The sequence below is a fragment of the Leishmania donovani genome, chromosome 24 (genome assembly GCF_000227135.1).
Source record: "Leishmania donovani BPK282A1 complete genome, chromosome 24".
NCBI classification, from domain to species: domain Eukaryota; phylum Euglenozoa; class Kinetoplastea; order Trypanosomatida; family Trypanosomatidae; genus Leishmania; species Leishmania donovani.
In genome coordinates this window covers 157,367-158,803 of record NC_018251.1, presented here as the reverse complement: position 1 = coordinate 158,803, position 1,437 = coordinate 157,367, and the positions used below count along the sequence as shown (strand labels likewise).

At 58.7% G+C, this 1,437-nt stretch overlaps 1 protein-coding gene across 1 annotated transcript; it reads right to left on the bottom strand.

The window, feature by feature from the left end:
- Nucleotides 1-78: 78 nt before the first annotated feature.
- On the bottom strand, nt 79-447 carry LDBPK_240450 (hypothetical protein, conserved; the record flags this gene model as incomplete). The annotated part of the gene is made up of 1 exon (XM_003861087.1): nt 79-447. The coding sequence occupies one exon, from the start codon at nt 445-447 to the stop codon at nt 79-81; it is 369 nt and encodes a 122-aa protein (XP_003861135.1).
- Nucleotides 448-1,437: the final 990 nt, after the last annotated feature.

Genomic DNA, 1,437 nt, shown 5'->3' with positions numbered 1-1,437 from the left:
GCCGCCTGCTATGCTCCTCGGGATGACACTCGGCCTCCCCACCAATGGGCGGTGAGGTCCAGGCGAGATACACTCGAGTCACGCACACGCACTGCCCAACACACAGATGGCACCAGCGTGTGCGCTGTAGCAGGACGCTCCGACGCAGCACCGCCCCCTCCCCCCTCTACAGGACCTGACCGCGCGCATCAGCAGCGATACAACATCGCACTCACCTCCCCCTGCCCCGTAGGCGCTGGACCCTGCGACACCGCGCACCGTGTAAGGTGCCCTCGCCTCTGCCATCAGGGGAGAGGCGAGGAATGCTCGTGCACAGACACCACACACATACAATTTAACGCGGGCTTGCAGAGGTGAAGGGGCAGAGAAGGCAGAGTGGGGCAGGGCCAATGGCAAGACGGGTGTGGTGGGGAGGATGCGTCCTGATTGCCGTGCGTTCACACGCATGCGCAGTCCTTTGCCTGCCCAAAGCCGCCGTCAAGTTTTTTCAACTATTGCTTGTGTGGCGGTGGGGGTATGCGGGGCAGCTCCTACGCTGCCGCCGCCTCTTCCTTTCCCCCACCACACCCCACTAATCCGCACTGCGTCGTCTTACATCTACGGTGTGACTTCATCTCACTCGCTCCCATGAAGAAAAACAAAATAAAAAAACGGAATATGCGTGTGCCCACCCCCTCCTCCTTGACCCGCGTCGCTCCGGAAACACCGATGAAGTATGCTTCTGCCCATTGTACCCAGCAGAAGTGCTTTGGTTGTGGTTGATGTCGTCATCGTGGTTATGGTGCGTGTGTGTGTGCGCGCGCACTTGAAAGAGAGGGGCGTGCGAAAAGGCACGCGTCCCTCTCGGCCTCGCGAGCCGTCGATCGACTTACGCACCATGCAGACACCTACGATGTTGAGCGCAGAAGAGGGGGAGAGGACTGCCTCGCCGCACGAACGCAACGCGGCGCAGACACACATGAAAGAAAGCGAATGAGAAAGACACACACAGGGCGAAAGCACCCATCCACACATACATGAAAGCGCACCACACACCCTGGGCTTTCAATCAGAAAAAAATCACTCATAGAAGAAAAGCTCAAGCGCACACGTCGCACGTGGCTACCACCTGTGCCGCTGCATCGACCACCGCCGCGCGTGAGCAGTAACCATAAAAAAATTAAAGAATAGCTCTCTCCAGAAAAAATGAAATCGATACCCCAACAGACAGCGCTGCCCGCTCCTCATGCCCATGAGGAGCTCCTCCACGTTCGCGCGACATGAGCACCAGGCACTTCAGCGTAGGTGGGACTGACTCAGCTGTACGCGTTTCCGGCCGGTACATCTACCTCATCTACTCACACATCCTTCACGCCCCACAAGCATCCGCACAAACCTGCAGAGAGAGGCTCACGAGGGCACCACCCACACCCGCATGGCAGCAGCAGCAGCAGCACT